General features: G+C 34.3%; 1 protein-coding gene across 3 annotated transcripts in view; it reads left to right on the top strand.

Annotated features, from left to right (window-relative positions):
• The window catches only part of LOC108355127 (structural maintenance of chromosomes 3), a 278,962-nt gene that overhangs the window by 111,374 nt on the left and 151,749 nt on the right, over nucleotides 1-15,839 (top strand). For all 3 annotated transcript variants that reach the window (XM_017606318.1, XM_017606311.1, XM_017606304.1), the window contains one exon: nucleotides 11,949-12,681. In XM_017606318.1, coding sequence (XP_017461807.1) covers nucleotides 11,949-12,681 — 733 coding nt within the window. The remainder of the gene's footprint in view (nucleotides 1-11,948; nucleotides 12,682-15,839) is intronic.

Below are 15,839 nucleotides of genomic sequence, written 5' to 3'. Positions count from 1 at the left end.
CATACATATATACATATGTAGGTACTCGTACCCATCATGCGTCGCTTTACTGCCTTTTTCCCCTTCCCTATACTACCTATATCTTCCTTCTCACTCATGTAACGTTTTCAGTTTTAAAAATTTCACTCTCCATTTTTGCTATACCGCCGCCTAAGAAGTTTCACTTCAAAAAGATTTTTTAAAGTGTTGTGTTGGAATAGTTACAGTGAAAAACATTCCGTTTTGACTTTTCGATGACGAATAAAGCTCGTCAAATAATTCGACCCTATGAAAATCAATTTAATTTACAATTAAATTTAAAAAATATTTTTATATGCGTACATATATATTTATAAACTATCTAATGTGTGGGTTTCTTGGGCTAAACGCGTGAGAGTTTACCGGCGGAAGCATATATATCAGAGGTTCCCAAACTTATTTTTCTCGTAGACCCCTTTCAAAACTTTACTGGTTTCCGTGATGATCATTTCTAACATATTCCCAAAGCTCATAAAAAAATGTGAAGATTCAGAGACTCAGAGACTAACTTCGGAGTGGCAAAAATAAGAATAAAATATTTTCTTGTGTTCTATTTATTAAAAATAATGTGANCATATTCCCAAAGCTCATAAAAAAATGTGAAGATTCAGAGACTCAGAGACTAACTTCGGAGTGGCAAAAATAAGAATAAAATATTTTCTTGTGTTCTATTTATTAAAAATAATGTGACACACACTTGCAAGTTTTAAAAAATAGAGCTCGTAAAGCCATGAAAGAACTGCTATCTCGCTCTGAGGAGTTATATTTTTTAAGAGCACTAAATAATAATAATAGTGGTCGGCTCACTCATGAATTTGCATGTGATGCAGTTGTCAAATAGTTCATTTGTGTTGATGGCATATTTAATTTTATCGCTCCGAGTTTTAAAGTGATGCGAAAAATATTCGTCACTCGCATATTTAAAACATAAAACTTTAAACAACAAAACTGCAAAACTTTTTATGCCATGCTTCAAATTCAGAAACAAAAAAGAGACCGCATCTAGATAAATCTATGGTAAACAAACAAGCAAGCAAGAAGCTCTAGAAGTGTTCCACCGTCTCATCCTATTCAAAGCAGGATGGGCAAATGGAGTTGTAATTTACGCCTATCACAGTCAGGTGTTTGTGCCACGTGAAGGGACCAGTCAGCAGTCCCATCTTCTCAGTGAGAGGAAAAAACTAGACAGACCTTCTGAGATTGAAGGCAACATGAGTTTTGCCCATCTGCATCCACTCGATGGCTCCCAGTCATTGCTGAGCGAAGTAGCCACCCAGTTTCTGATGGTTGCTTCGATGGTCGAAGTGGGGAGTGCTATAACTGGTTGCGGATCGAGGAATGCCTGGTCTAAGCCAAAGGGTCAAATGTCTCATTTCCAGGCACTCCCGAGTGACCCAGAGTAAAGCAACCTCGTTATGTTTAGCAACATAATTTAGTCGGACATGCATTGCCGAACTAGTTTGGAAGTACTTAGAAAAAGGGCTGGCCATTGCATTAGGTGCGTAAACTCCTTTAATCCTACCTATTTTCCACCACGTAGTCTATAGCTTTGGGGATTGCAAATACCTCAGCTTGGAAGACAGAAGCATCTTCCCTAAAGGGTGAACACACCAAAACTGCGACACTTAGAGATTAGTATCAGAAACAAACTAGAAGGCTTTGAAATTTTTTTTTTTGTATTATATAACTTGGAAGTTTATATGTTATTAAAATGTTAAAATATTAGTTATTATTTGCTCCATATGCAAGTGATCGGTATTTTCATCGCACACGCGACATAATGTTCTGCACGACTACATCATCGACTTTACGCGATGCGCACTGTTTCACATGTTTTCTTCAAGATTCCTTTGACAATTTACCAGTATTCCCCAATAGCTCTGGGCTATTGGGTGGATTGGCGTCGTGAGGTACAAAATTGATGTTATTTGCATTATACCACGGCAATGTTATCACTTTGACCATGCTAACCCCCGCTCCCTGGTTTTCTCGTAACTGCCAGGCCTTATTTCTACCGATTTAAACCCTGCAAACTGTCGAATAGTGCAATCTTTAATTTTTAGCAACTTTACGTGTACTTAAGGCCGTACATTTATAAACTCGTGCAAAATGGTTTGTCTCGTTTCTAACTCGGAATCAAATTAAAATGAAATTTCTTCTACGTCCAACTAAGGTCATGGTCAACTTATGGTATTTGAATTTCAAAATATTGAAATCTTTTTGGGTAAGTTATAAGCTTCCCAAACTGTCGCAGTTTTGGTGTGTTCACCCTTTAAAAGAAAAAGTGAAACTTATCCCCATTAACTTCGAAAAATGCTCCAGATCCTGACCCTGAGTCAGTTTTGGAGTCATCAGTGAAGATTCGACAAGGTACGTGGGCTCAGTGCTGCAATTAAACCAGAATTCCCCCTCAGGGAACTCTCTCTCTAGAATCTCTTCAACAAAGGTAATGGTGGCGTACTATCCTGTAGCATTGAAAAGACACAAGTGCTGAAATATCTCCCGCCGGCAATATCCGCATCGCCTCACTCAGTGTTATACCAACATCCGTTTCTTTTTATTCTGCAGATGGCCTTTAAGGCTTCTCCACGTATGATGACACAAAGTGACGGTAAGTTCACCAGTGCGTCAAGAGCACTATACACCACTCAAAAAAATTAAAGTTAAATAAATAGGCCATAAATAAGCAACCATTTTGGTTCTTTATTATCGAAACCAAATGAATTTTCGTGGACCCCCACTTACAACTCATGGACCCGCATATTTTTTCACGCCAACGTAGACCCCCGTCGAGTCTCCCGTGGACCCCTGGGGGACCATTTTGGGAATCACTGATATATATCAATCTTCCAATGTACATAAGCGGGAGATACATATACGTTTCCATAAACAGGCAGAGTGCAGAAATGTATTAAGAGTCTGGGCTTTAGAGTTCCAGCTCCTAAATGCCTTACCTTAGACCTTAGATACACAAGTGTATACGTACGTGTAATAACTCAGTAAAAAACTCTACGGTAAACGAAAATCTTAATGTCTGCCTGTTTCGCATGTACACTCGCCAAAACAGTACCAGGTATTGAATTACTAGCAAATAGAATGAAGGCCTTTTTTCACACAAAGTGGTTAGTATTGTACAAATTTGTATACCTAAGTTTCCTTCAATAAATGAACTTCAGTCTAGTATACTAGCAAGACAGTAGAATATAATGATTTTTTTTTAACAGCACAATATTAGACATGTTAAATACATACATATATACATTAGACCGTTCGTTACAAAAAACTAGTTTTGCCTGGCGGAAAATGATGTCTTTTTGTCCAAAATAAGCTATGCAAAATTGTATTCGAATATGATAACCCTAAGTACTAGCATGTTGCATTTGAATATTTAGAAAACCATATGCATTCAGGGAAATTTTTTTTATCAAAATTGTTGAAAATCGTGAATTTTAGTCTTTTGCTATGAAAAATAACTCACAGAATCTGAATATGAGGTCAGAAATAAAAAAAGTAGAATAGGTTTTAAGAATTTGCGAAGTTATCGTTTTTTTTATTTGAATTTAATTTTTCCAAAAATATCCGGTTTGGGTTCTCACATCTCGAAAAGCTCTCCACCAGATTAAAGGTCTTCGAAATCCTTGTGAACTTGCTCTACAATGCTTTGCAATCAAGTTATCAGTTTAAGAGTTATCTACAAATTTATGGGTGAAATCGGACACAATTTTAAGTCGCATCGTTATTCTTCTGTGAATTACACCTAAAAGCTGTTTTTGTTCTTATTTTTATGCTATATTAAAGCTTATTCCATTTGAAAGTATATAGATCCAAATCTTTTGCAAATCGATTTGAAAATAGAGAAGTTATAGCCAATTTAGTAAATGATATGGATTCAAGCAACGTATTGATACTGTACAGCACATGTGATCGTAAAATCAATTAAAATATCATTTCCATTGCATGATTGCAATTGGAAAAACAGCTGACAATAGTTTTATTTCATTAAAAAATAGTTTGTAATATTTTGCAACAATTGTTACGAATTATCATGCCTTGGCTGGCAAAAAAGTTGATAAAATAAGATAAATTGAGATAGCAAAATAACATTTTCCACCAAAATAAAAACTGTTTTACTAAAGTTACATAAAACTTCAAGCTTTTTCCTTGGTGGACGTTTTTGTCCTCTTTTATCATTTCATATGAGAGAAATTCTCAGAATTTAAAATTACTTGTAATTTACTGTATAATTATTTTAATAGATAAAAACTAAGCTAATTTGACCAGGGGTTTTGTTTGACTATTTTTAGTGCATCTGAAAAACAAGAAGAAGACAAATTTTATGGGATATCATTTCATAAAAAGTGGGAAGGAAGATTTGTACCCAGTAGCTACTCTAATTCTTTTTCACGAAGCCAATTTCAATAAAATGTGGCCAAATTTGATAAGAATAATGTTTCAACACAAAAGTTCAGATTTATTGGATGGTGTATATTTTTTTCGACGTGNGGCCAAATTTGATAAGAATAATGTTTCAACACAAAAGTTCAGATTTATTGTGTGGTGTATATTTTTTTCGACATGCTTCTACAAATTGAAGCACCAATTGTTTTTGCTCATTTTTTGTCAGGATTCGATTGTAATCTTTCATAAATTGAACACCATGCTCAGCTGTGTCATTTACAACGAATAAATCTCGACAAAATTCGGTAGCGTCTATATAATCTTAATTTTTTCCCCATTCAAATGGTTCAATCCGTAAGAAGTCTGAAGGCAAACCAAAGGCAGCGAAGAAATTTTTAGTTTTGTAGGACAAGAAATCTCTAATAGTTTTGCCAATCAAGAGAACGGGATTTGAAATTACTTTATCTTCACGGAATTTTACGTTTGACTTGCTTTACGATTAATTGCAGTGCCTTCACCATTTCTCGTTTTACCTCCACTGGGAGATCATTATCAAAAAACGGTAAAGCAGTTGTTGTTATGGCTGACCACATTTTATTGAATTTGGCTTCGTGAAAAAGAATTAGAGTAGTGGGCCCACTTTTTATGAAATGGTATCACACAAAATTTGTCTTCTTCTTGTTTTTCAAATACACTAAAAATAGTCAAACAAAACCTGTCGTCAAATTAGCTTAATATTTATCTATTAAAATAATTATACAGCAACTTACAAATAATTTTAAATTCTGAGGATTTCTCTCATATGAGAGGATACAAAAACGCCAACCATGGAAAAAGCTTGAGGTTTATGTAACTATAGTAAAACATTTTTTATTTTGGTGGAAAATATTTACAAGTATAAATTTATCCCGCGGAAACTTCTAAACTTTATCTAAAAATCAAATCAAATACAGTATCGATACGTTGCTTGAATCCAATATCATTTACTAAATTTGCTATAACTTTTATATTTTCAAATCGATTTGCAAAAGATTTCGATCTATATACTTTCAAATGGAATAAGCTTTAATATAGCATAAAAATAAGAACAAAAAGTTTACAGCTTTTAGGTGTAATTCACAGTAGAATAACGATGCAACTTGAAATTGTGTCCGATTTCACCCATAAATTTGCAGATAACTCTTAAACTTTAATTTGATTGCAAAATATTGTATAGCAATTTCATAGGGGTTTCGAAGACCTTTAATCTGGTGGAGAGCTTTTTGCGATGTGAGAATCAGAACCGGATATTTTTGAAAAAAATTTTAAATGCCGTTTCTCAATTTTAAAAAACGATAACTTTGCAAATTCTTAAAACCTATTCTACTTTTGTTTTATTTTTGACCTCATATTCAGATTCTGTGAGTTATTTCACATAGCAAAAGACTATAAAATTCACGATTTTTAACAATTTTGTTAAAAACTTTTTTCCCTGAATGAATATGGTTTTCTAAATTTTCAAATGCGACGCGACTTAGAGTTATCATATTCGAATAAAATATTGCACAGCTTATTTTTAGACCAAAAGACATCTTTTTCCACCCGGAAAACTGTATATATAAAAGAAAGATTAAATAACGAACGGTCTAATGTACATTTTTCACACAAAGTGGTTAATATTTCAAAAGCATACCAACTTCCATACATACATAAATAATTTATCCTCCAGACGAACGCTCGCGATCGTTCAAAAACTCACCCCTTATTCTAGAACCCGAATTTTCGTAATTCGTAATTCGTAGCTACGCTACGAAGAACGAAAAGTCCACATGCTGCAACCCTTGCGGAAATATGTGCAGCATTGCCATTGGTTTTCGAAGACAGCTGAATGAAGGAAAATAAAGTGGAAGGGAATTAAAAAAACACTCATGAGGTGCTTATTTATAGTAATATTGTTTGATTTTACATATTTGAGGGAAACTATGGATTCTATTGCATTTGCAATTATAGCAGCGGAGTAAGAGCGCGCTATGGGAATGATTTCACAAAGATATGCGAAGCTGTCGGGCATAGTAACCATGGGCACATCTATGTCAGCTTCTGGTTGAATTACTGAGGTACAAGCCAGAACTCCTCCTATGACTGAAGATCTGGTTCTCAATCCAGTTAATGCAATAACAGCTTCTTCCAAGCCATTGAAAACATGCACTTTGTTAGGTCCACCACCTGTTGCGCTTGCTTCTGCCTTCGGTCGCGCTTAGGGATTATAACTCTAACTAAGTAGAATTCTCCTTTCTGTGTTGCCGGAGAAGGGGGGTTCCGCATTACAAAGGTATACAACATTTCTTGTGAATGTCACTCCGGCTACGCCATCCATTTTGCCATTCATATTTTTGCGCAGAACCCACATCGAAATTTGCATAAAAGTACATAGTGCAAACCGAATTTATTAATAAGCTAGTGGTCAGAAATTTGAAACATTTATTTTAAATAAAAGTTTAATCCCTTGATTACAAGTGTATGTTAAAGTTTTTGGATTCGGGGTATGCGATAAGGGGCAACAAAGATTCTTTTTTGTTCGTTTATATAAAGCAGTGGATAAAAATTTACGTATATGCGAAAGGCAAATTTATCTGTTTAAATGAACACCACTAATATTTCCTGCAAACACACATCGATTTACATCTTTTATCTCGCCTCCAACACAGAATTGTTTTCGTACAAGCTTACTCGTTCGTTTATAGGCATGCCATTGTCACGAATTTCGAAAGTTCGAAAATACGATTCGGATTGCAGCATACTATTTCTACGATTCGTAGCAAAATCCGAATACGAAAGAGTTGCAGAATAGGGGTGTCAATCTTCACAATACGAGTAACTGATTGAGTTTCACAAAAAACGCTCGAAACCAACGAACGATCGCGAAAGATCGAACGAACGACGCTTGCAGCAAAATCTTCTCTTTCGTTATCTTTACGAACATTGATATTGATAAGATATCGTAAATGCTTTTGTTCGCAGCACTAAATTTTTGGCCGCGATTGGTTGTGAGAAAGATCGTATTTTGATCCTTCTCCGCACCCTGCTAAAGCGACGAAATTCCCTTAAATGCCGAAATGTATTTGTCGACATTCGTGGAGACCTATTGATTCTGGTAAATGAGTCAACGAAGGTACAATCCTGGTGTCTCCTAATCAGAATTTGACGCAATATAATATTGGCAAATCGTATCCATGGACTCGGTTTAGTCGCTTGAGCGATGTTCTAATTGTACACTTACGGAACTTCTCATTTGACGGTGTAAATCGCGTTCCTGTCACAATCGTTCAGTAGCTGCGTGCCCTTTTCATTCTTCCTGAGTTCGAGCAGCACGAATCGGGACTGTGTTAGCCAATTTTTGATATTCTGATCGGCGGCATAATGTCTCCCGAACACTAAGGGCAGGTTTCCAGTGCACGGCTGTGGTTTAAACTCGAGCATGTCAAGACAAACACAGTTTACGTGATCTAAGTTTAAACTTTCACTGAAAAACTGGCCCTAAAAGTGCAACATCAAAGAATTCTCCTTACCGTATTAGAAGCAATCGAGCCATTACCGCGAAAGAAAAGTAAGCTCCAAATGTTTTTTATTGCGTATTTTTTATCAAAATTATATAATTTTTCCGCAAACAAATAAACAGCAAAGAATTTACAAGGCAAACAAATACAACAGAAAAACAGCTCAAAGTGGACCATCCATTCTCAAGTTTTTNCATGTCAAGACAAACACAGTTTACGTGATCTAAGTTTAAACTTTCACTGAAAAACTGGCCCTAAAAGTGCAACATCAAAGAATTCTCCTTACCGTATTAGAAGCAATCGAGCCATTACCGCGAAAGAAAAGTAAGCTCCAAATGTTTTTTATTGCGTATTTTTTATCAAAATTATATAACTTTTCCGCAAACAAATAAACAGCAAAGAATTTACAAGGCAAACAAATACAACAGAAAAACAGCTCAAAGTGGACCATCCATTCTCAAGTTTTATCCGGTCTGACGTACGCAACTTTGATATATATGTACTAGGAATGTTAATCCCGGGATCCCGGCCTTTTTTAGGTCCCGCAAAGCCTGGGATTCTTGGCAAATAATCCCGGGATTTTCGGGATTTGTAATTTGCTCTGATAGCAATAGTAAAAATTCCTTTTCTTGGCCAGTATTGGCTATATTTCTTTTTTTTTATTAATTAATATTTTTTTATAAATGTACAGCTCATTATACATAAATATAACACCGTGCGATAGTAAGTTTAAGACACAAAAATCAATATATTCACGAAACCATGGTCCAAATGTAGTAAAGTTGCGTTATTAGTTTTTCACTCTGACGTCAGTAATTCAAAAATTATTTAAAAAATTCAGTGAAATGTGCTTAGAGAAGAAGTATGGGTACGGTGACCATATTTATGGCAACCGATTATGAGACATAAAATAATGTTCCCAAATTTTCTCCACAAAACCTTTTCCAATGATCCTAGATTTATTAGCCCCGAGACAGTGTCTTGATTTGGCATACATTTTTCAAACTTTTGTGAGAGCAGAACATATACACATACATACATACTATGTAAATATTCAGTTGTAACATCCCTGCAGGGAAAGCTACCAGTTGTGAACCAGAATGCTACCAGTTTGCGTTTCAGCCCAACTAGTTCACGTTGTATCCTTTTTCAATGTTAGCGACTGGTATTTTTAACATGGCGGTGTCATAGGAGATGTCAATTCTCCGCTCCTGCATCAGCACGCTACCAGTAGAAATACTAATAGCATCATACCAGTTGACGGGATAGACTGCCTATTCATCCCCCGTAAAATGCATAAGTATGTAATTTTGCTCCCGGCGCTGCAACAGTGGCAATGGTCGACAGAGTAAAGCTGTGGCACGCCAAATCAAGAGATCCGAGTTCGAATCTCAGTGAGCGAATCTTTTTTTCTTGTTTATTTATATCTCTTGTGCAATTTTTAAATTTATTGTTTTAAAAAGAACAAAAAATTATTTATTTTCATTTTTTTATGGTATTTGAGTTTTTAGGTTTTTTCCAAATCAAATTAAATTTATGTACAATTTTTATTTTATATTTAAATTGAAATAATTACTTAAATTAATTTACTTACTTTACTTTAACAACCTCCATGCGCACTCGAACCTGAGATCTCAGCACCAGAATCGGTAGTCTTCACTCGACGCCACAGCCGACATTTGTGATAAATGCAATTAACCACGTTTTAGTTATGGTTATGCCTATTCAAAGACAGATGTCGCTGATCGCATAAGTTGTTCGAAATCGCTGAAATGGTAGGCCGTCGCTTTAGCACATACTGGTTAATGAACTAGTATTTATACTGGCTGGTTTGGCATTTCACTGCGGAGAACTGGTATAATTATAGTCTATGACGAACTGGTATGACTCCCATTTAATACCAGTTTTCGAACTAGAATTTCTACCAACTAGTTTACTTTTTTCTGCGCGGAACTGGTATAATTATGGTTCATAACGAACTGGTATGACTTTTATCCTTAAATAATAGTTCATGAACTGGAATTTGTGCATACTGGTTTACCTTTTCACTGCAGGGATCACGCAATTGTATAATACTTTTCCATAACTTTTTACTCTGTAGTCGGGATTTTTGCCCCGCAAAATTTGTTACAAACATTCCTTGACAGGGAAACATGATGAAAATATTCGACTACTTTTGAAGTAGAAATTGTTTTCAACGGATTATCTTCAGACTCAGCTTTCGACCAAGCACAACGCAGTGCATAGCATCCGGACGGAGCTGAACTGCAAAGTGTACCTTTGAAGGGATCAACTTCCCTTCGAACTTCTCTACTTTTGCAAAATTCTCATGGAAGCCCTCTTATTTAGAGTTTCTCATATTGAAGATACGATCCTTCATAAATTTAACAATAATTTTTTCACCTAGTTTCGCGTAATGAGTTCTTCTCTCTCTCTCTGGAGATTGTCACACACTACAGCACAGTGGACAGATGGTAGCACAACAGCAAGCTGTGTGTATTTTGTTGTTGGTTTTAGAATCCATATACGTAAACAAAGTTTGAAATTTTAGAGTAAACTGTAAACAAAAATTACAATTTAAAGACGAATTTCTGGAAAAAATATTAAATCAAAAGGAAAAAAAAATGCTACTAGTGAAATTTCGTTTAAAAATTTTAACAATAATCATTATCGTCCAATTTCTATTCAAACTCACAAATGTCCAGTTTTTCTACGCAAAATTATAACTTCAGAAACCATCTCCACACATACATATGTGCTCCTATAGGATCTATAGATTTGAATCACAAGCGTCCAGATTTAAGAATAAAAACTGGTTCATTGGCATGCCATTTGTATGAGATTTTAAGGCATCAAAATACCGAAGACGGGACAAATAAGGGACATCGAAAAAAATACAGAACATTTGGCGTCCCGTGTTTAATAAATAAATTAACAGGACAATGGACGAAAAAAGAGGACTGTCCCGTATAATACAGGACGGATGGTCACCGTAAGTATGGGTATCAAATTAAAGAGGAAATTCTGTAGAATTTAGACACATTCAATTTTTTTGTGCGTAAGGACGCAATATTTGCTTTTAAAAAAATAATATGTTAAGGAATTATATAAACTCGATAACTTCCTCGAATTTCGTCCTTCTAACTTTATCAGCTTAAAAAATTACATATTCGTCCTTGTGAATCCAAAAAAAAAATACTTTTTTTAAATTTTAAAGAAATTCCATCTTGCATTTGGTACCCATATTTTTATTCTACATTGCATTGAATTTTTAAAATAATTATTGGAATTAATCATATCGTTGCAAATACAAATCCTTTAAAATAAATCCTGACGTCAGAGAGAAAAAATAAAAACGTCACTTTAAATAAAATAGTAGTTTTCAAACCCATTTATTTATCATTTATTTTATGCTAGGAGAGCTTCTCAAGCAATATAGAAGCAATTTTTTCGATTTAAGCTGTTGAAAAGTAATGAACATCTAAATCCCAGGATTGTGATAACGATNGCTTCTCAAGCAATATAGAAGCAATTTTTTCGATTTAAGCTGTTGAAAAGCATCTAAATCCCAGGATTGTGATAACGACATCCCGAAAATCCCGGGATCGTAAAAAGCGAAAAAATTAACACCCCTTATATATACATACAAATATTTATTTTTAATAACAATCAAAGGATATATTCGATGAAAATAAGCTGGTTTCAATTAAATAATTAAAGCAAATTCTACCATGCACTATAATTTATGAACACCTTGTTGTGGAACTTCGCTACTTTTTGAAAGGTAATTGAATTCTTCCTCTTTTCCTCCTGCTTCCAAAAAACATCGCTGTGGGTGGGAGTGCCAAATTTTAGAAAAAAGCTACTTATAATCTAATTGAATCATGAAATACAGCAACAATTTTCAAGGGTGTGTAATCTAAATGTGGGCAGGGTAGTATATACATATGTACTTGCGCCAGTTCGGTTATTTAATTAAAATTTATTATTTTCTAGGGTTCAACAAGCAGTTCATCTGCAAAAGACATTACAGCATGAATTAGAGAACTGGATGCGAAAAGAAAAAGAAGCAGAAGAAAAAATTAATGAAGACTCTAAAAAAGTGGAGAAATGGGCATCAAAAGAAATTTTACTTAATCAAAAACTGGACGAATGTGCTGAAAAAATTGCTAGCTTAGGTGCTCTACCACAGGTTGATGGAGTTTATAGTAAAATGTCATTAAAATCACTTTTTAAGGAGCTTGAAAAAGCGAATCAACATCTTAAAAAGTATAATCACGTAAACAAGAAAGCTTTGGATCAGTTTCTCAGTTTTTCTGAACAAAAAGAAAAGTTGTATAAACGAAAAGATGAATTAGATGTGGGAGATCAAAAGATTCGGGAACTAATGAAGACTCTTGAAATGCAAAAGGTTGAGGCCATACAATTTACTTTTAAGCAAGTTGCACAGAATTTCACCAAAGTATTTAAAAAACTTGTACCACAAGGTGCCGGCTATTTAATACTTAAAACAAAGGACAGTGAAGATGAGAAAGATGACAAAGAGGTGGCCAATTCTGACGCGTTTACTGGAATTGGTATTCGCGTATCCTTTACAGGAGTTGATGCAGAAATGCGAGAAATGAATCAGTTATCTGGAGGCCAAAAATCTTTGGTTGCGCTGGCATTGATTTTCGCAATTCAAAAATGTGATCCAGCGCCCTTTTATTTGTTCGATGAAATTGATCAGGTAAGCTACCAATGCTGATCGTTTAATTTATACTTATATTAGACATTACTCAGCAAACACAGTCTCTAACGTTAGAGCAATGGTTAGATTCTACATTAGCATCTAATGTAGTTCTCGAATCGAAAATCAGGTTAGAGAACTGTGCTAGAATTCGATTAGAGAATGATTAGAAAAGCACTAGACACCAGCAACTAACTAAAATTCAACGTTAGAATACGACTAGATATCTAACCTCTTTCTCAATATCTAGACCCAAGTTCCCTTTTTGTAGAGAATGCTATAGTTCTCGGCAGTTTCTGTAATCGTCTTCTAATCTTCTACCTTAGAGAAACACATTAGAATTCGACTCGCTTTCTAATCGTTCTCTAACCTAAATATTCGTTGGGTAGCTGATTTTTGGAAAAGTATCTAATATAGTACATATGGGTGTAGAAAATGACAAATTAAATCGCTATGATTGAGGTTCGATCAGTAATTAATTTATTCAAAAAAATTTCATTTACATTTATACTGAACTAATAATCTATTATGTATGTCCAAAAAATCACATTCTTATTTACTTATGCTTACAGATGTACGGCCAAATGCCCAAATGCACATATGTATATATGTACATAGTAGGGAGGTTGCGAATGTGGAATTTTAGACATCCGCGATGCGAATGTTCAGATTTACCAATTTTGAGTTATTGGGTTGACTTGATTAACCTTTGGATGTTCTATGTTATACCAAAACCCAGAATGTCATGCGTACACGGAAACCACATATTTCACAATGTCAATTACATGAATGCAGAGTTAAGTCTCGTAAAAAAAATACTTTCAAACTTGACCTCCCAAAATGTTCACCATTACACATTCATTTTTCTGGCATGCGGGGGGCGATGTGTACTTGCCGATTTGTTTTACAAAAATTATTTAAAAAGCAGGCGTCTGCAATTATTTCACATTGATTCTCTAACACAAATTTTCGATGTGTGCTCAAGGTGCATAAACCTAAAGGTACATTTTATAAGACGTTAAACTGACCATTTATTAGAACTAGTAGTAACCCTCGAAATTTCTGTGAATGCAGTTAAGAAATAATTAATAATATTAAGAATTTAAATTTAAGTATATAATAAAACGTGATAATTATGAATAAACTTCAGTATTTAGCTCAAGAATTATTTAAAGAATTTCGTGACAACAATTAATCTTGTATTGCTAGAGACCTGATAACCCAGGATAATTTTTAAGTTCTTAAAGGACCCTACTCTACTCAAAGCTTCGTACAGTGTCTCGTGAGAAAACAATCATCTTTAAGGTATAGTCCAACCTTTCACAATATCTGTACAAGGGCTTTATTGGTCGAAATCTGAAACGCAATAATCACTTAAAATTGGCGCCGTTTCATGGTGAAATGTATCACACTTTTAACTAAAGCCTTTTTAACCCTTTCAGAACAAAAACTCAGCCACTGCAGTGATTCTAAAAATTTTAAAATATGTATTCCGGTATTTTTGGATCGTTCATTTCAACAAGTAATTTTTGGCAAAAAAAACGACATAAAAACACTATATATATATCTATATATGTTTCATGATCCAATGATCGGATCTAAACCAGATTAGTATGGGACCACCTCTGAGACACTACCTTTCCGATGCAAAGCGAATTATCGAAATCGTTTGACGTGGTCCAAAGTTATGCGGTAACATACATAAAAAAAAAAATATATTCCGACGAACTAATAACCTCCTCCTTTTTTGCAAGTCGGTTAAAAATCATATTAACAAATTTGTAAAGCTTTGATTTGAGCTTTGCCGTCATTCAGGGTCCTTTATAATGGTCAGTGATATCCTAGCTCAATTCTGTGGGTGCTACAAATCGCCGTAACTAAGTCGTATGACTGATCAATTATATATACAGTGAACCAAAAAAAAAGTTGTACATTGAAGGTACTCATCTTCAAAGTTGAATATCTCTGCCGTTAGTTAAGCTATTTAGGTTAAAGAAATAATAATTAAAACACAGACTTATACAATGCAACGAAACTCCCTTCTTCGAAACAAAAAAAAAACTTTTACACTAAATTCAAAGTGATCAACTGGTTAAAAAGTAAACTATTTAATACAAATTAGTATTAAGTTTAGCAACCTTCGGTATCTGGCATGGCTCTAAGCCTTCTATTATATATTAATAGTTTGGGGTATTTTCTCCCATATATCCTAAAGGCTACTTTTAAGGTCTCTTTTGCTCCTGATTTGACGCTCCCGTAATTGTGATTCCATGTAAACTCACAGATAGGGTGAATTCCAAAACGTCAAAATACAAAGCATCAGTCTCTTTTATTTCTAGACCTCAGTAGATTTTAATGCCAAATGTGCGCAACCACGGTTAGATGCTGGTTTTCTACTAGGTTGCGCAAGTTAGGCTTTTCCTTCTACACCATTTCCAGTTGAATTTTGGAAGGCGTCAATTGGATTTTAGAATAGTCAATTGTATTTTAGAAAGCGTAAATTGGATTTTAGAATAGTCAACTGGATTTTAGAAAGGGCCATATGGATTTTAGAATAGTCAACTGGATTTTAGAAACGATCAATTGGATTTTAGAATAGTCAACTGGATTTTAGAAAGAGTCAACTGGATTTGAGAATAGTCAATTGGATTTTTTAATTATTCATACACTATGCTATGCATATGATTATGTAGTTTCAAATATTGCTGAAGTATCAGTTATAACTACTTTTTATTAAGTTTTAACAATATAATATATATTAAAGTTAAACAACAGGTTACATTTAGGAATATACGATCTGTTTGAAGTATAAAAGAAAGCGGATAATGAAGACGTGAGCGGAATATAAAAATTATGTAGTAGAATAATGTATATAAAAAGAATATAGGTGCACAGGAGTGAAATGTAATGTAATAGTAAATGAGTAATGTAAATTGGAAGAGCAAGACAATAGTATATGTAACAAAATTCCATGTTTTACATACTTGGAAGAAATAAAATGCCATTTAAAAAAATTTTATTCACCAGCTCTCATATCTCGTTTGGCAATTGCATCCGCATAGAAAGTAGTACTGTTCGCTTAAAAGTGAATATTTTAGAAAAATTTGCATAGACAAATACCGCACATAAGAAAAAACTGGCTACTTCAAAATTTTTGT

This window comes from Rhagoletis zephyria, unplaced genomic scaffold (genome assembly GCF_001687245.7).
Source record: "Rhagoletis zephyria isolate East Lansing unplaced genomic scaffold, Rhagoletis_zephyria_1.1 Rzeph_scaffold_00160, whole genome shotgun sequence".
Lineage (NCBI taxonomy): Eukaryota > Metazoa > Arthropoda > Insecta > Diptera > Tephritidae > Rhagoletis > Rhagoletis zephyria.
This window is presented reverse-complemented; position numbering and strand designations above follow the sequence as displayed.